The sequence below is a fragment of the Tupaia chinensis genome, unplaced genomic scaffold (assembly GCF_000334495.1).
Source record: "Tupaia chinensis unplaced genomic scaffold, TupChi_1.0 Scaffold000081_1, whole genome shotgun sequence".
NCBI classification, from domain to species: domain Eukaryota; kingdom Metazoa; phylum Chordata; class Mammalia; order Scandentia; family Tupaiidae; genus Tupaia; species Tupaia belangeri.
This window is the reverse complement of record NW_006159542.1, coordinates 2,681,640-2,684,242: the sequence shown is the minus strand read 5'-3', so window position 1 is coordinate 2,684,242 and position 2,603 is coordinate 2,681,640. Positions and strand designations below refer to the sequence as shown.

The following is a 2,603-nucleotide window of genomic DNA, read 5'->3' as shown; positions in this document are numbered from 1 at the left end:
AAGATCCCGAGAGGAGAATGGAGGAGAAGGGATTGCGGCGTGACCATCCCCCCTGGGGGGTGATTTCTCACTTTCTGTCTCTATGTCTCTCTCTGTCTGTCTGGTGAGCACACACGCCCTACAGCAAAAACCTCTCAAATAAATAAATAAATAAATAAATAAAAGAAAGAACTTTGAAAAGACAAATATTAGACTGCCATGGTATATACATTTCCTGAATAGGCTCTGCCTCTTTCCAGGCCAGAGGTAAGGAATGATTCTACATTACCTGGCTGCTGGAAGTGATTAAAACAGCACCCAGGGATGGTGCTTTTTTTTCCAGTTACTTCTACTTCTTTTGAGATCATTACATTATTACCCTTAGAAAAGTTAACTTAGAAATTGCTTAATCATGGGAACCAGCAGTTAGCGTAATGGCTATGTCACTGGACTCCCACGTAGTTGACCGTGGTTCGTGTCCCGGACCCGGTGGCTTAAAACTCATGCTGGGCGCGTGTGCGTGCGTGCCCAAGATCCCGAGAGGAGAATGGAGGAGAAGGGATTGCGGCATGACCATCCCCTCTGGAGGGTGATTTCTCGCTTTCTGTCTCTCTGTCTCTGTCTGTCTGGTGAGCGCACGCGCCCTATAGCAAAAACCTCTCCAAAAAAATAAAAAAAGAAATTGCTTAATCACTGTCTTGTGACATTTCACAATGTGATCTGACACCTATGAATTTCTTTCATATGTACTTTGTAATCTGTTACACACACAGTGTATGGAGATCTTGCCCCTAAACTGACTTCAAGTTCCCAGACAACAGGGCATCTGTTTACAAGGTTCTCATGGTGTACCTGATACAGTCGTTGCTGGAATAAGAAGAGTATGTCATTTAGAATATGAAACTATTAAACGTGTTGTTTTGATGCAGGGTAAAATCCAGTACCAAGAATATGTCATTGAAGGATTTGAAAACATGCCAGCTGCATTTATGGGAATGCTGAAAGGAGATAATTTGGGGAAAACAATAGTGAAAGCATGAACAAAAAAATGACACGTGGCATCTGGAGATCATTTGGATGATTACTGGATTTGTTTTCACCTTTTAATAAAAATGTATACTGCCTAACTATCTAAGAAATTGTAAGTGTAATGAGTTTAACGTATCTAAAATACACATTTAAGTGGTAAGTAATAAGAGCCAAAGAATGAAAATTTCCTAGTGAAAAAGTCATCTCATTGTTTTACTACAGCTCCTTCTGAGTTACGGTAGAAATAATAGCTTTGGATTCCAAAAGTTTACTGCCTTTGTGACCTTGGACTTCTGATTTTTCACTTGTAAAACAAGGATAATAACACCTGCTTCACGTACATGTTATACATTATTTAAAACACCAGAGCATTGGAAGGTTCACATCAGAAATGTGTCAATTCTGTTCATCAATTCTGCCATCATAGGAGGGGTTAAATAAATTATAGTACAATAAAAACGTGGGGAGAAAGAGCATCAGCATAAAAACTCTGGAAGGGCACCAGAAGTGGCATAATGGTTATGTTGCTGGACTCCTCTGTAGTCTACTTGCAGTTTGAGTCTCAGATCTGGTGGCTTAAAACTCACATATGTGTACCCAAAATCCCAAGAGAAGAAGGAATTGCTGTGTGGCCATCTCCCTGCAGGGGTGATTTCTCTCTTTCCATCTGTCTCTCCAACAAGTGCACACGCCCTACAGCAAAAATCTAAAAGAACAAACAAACAAATAAAACTCTGGAAAGAGGTAATAAAACTGCTAATGATTAGTCTTCAAAGAAGAGAATCGAGGAGTGCCTCAAAGGCAGGATGAGACAAACTTCATACTGTTTAACCCTCTGTATTCTTTGAATTATGAACAAACGATTTACTCACAATTACAGTTAAAAAATAAAACTCCCTGGGTTGGCCCTATAGCTCAGTGGTTAAATGCTGTGCATCAGGAGCCAGATATCACATGTTCAACCAACCACAGTTCAAATCCCTGCCCTCATGGCTTGAAAAACACAGCGGGCGCATGTGCTCACATGCCCAAAACCCCTATGGGAAGGAAACACGGAGGAAAGGGATTGTGGCATGACTACACCCCACTGAAAAGCGCCCCCCTCCACATATCCCACCTCGCCCTTCCATTTATACATTCTGAAACAGCTTCAAAAGTTCATGGAAAATATAATTAAAGCACATTTTGGTGCCGTAAAACTAAAACTAACACACATTTTCTACTAACTTCCTGAAGATTCACATAAATACCCATATATGCATGTATGTTTGTGTATGTGTATATATGTTCCTTAACTGTCCATTAATAGGGCCTGGAACTAGTGACACCTTAATAACAATAAACACAGCTAAATCTGACATCATGGCTTTTTTAAAAATTATTTTAACTTTATTTATTTATTCATTTATTTTAATTTGACTAGAGAGATAGAGTGTGAGAGAGAAAGTGAGAAAGCAAGCCACCAGGTCCGAGACTCAAAACCGTGGTCGGCCATGTGGGAGTTCAGCACCTTTAGCCACCTTGCCACCTGCTGACCCCATCATGGCTTTTATGTATCATTCTCTACTACACTTTCTAGGTCTGGGGATGGGAAG

At 40.4% G+C, this 2,603-nt stretch overlaps 1 protein-coding gene across 2 annotated transcripts in view; it reads left to right on the top strand.

Moving 5' to 3' along the window:
- PTGR1 (prostaglandin reductase 1) overlaps window positions 1-1,114 on the top strand; it is a 32,634-nt gene extending 31,520 nt beyond the window's left edge. For both annotated transcript variants that reach the window (XM_006142734.3, XM_006142735.3), the window contains one exon: window positions 909-1,114. In XM_006142734.3, the coding sequence (XP_006142796.1) occupies window positions 909-1,019 (111 nt within the window). In that variant the 3' untranslated portion in view covers window positions 1,020-1,114. The remainder of the gene's footprint in view (window positions 1-908) is intronic.
- Window positions 1,115-2,603: the final 1,489 nt, after the last annotated feature.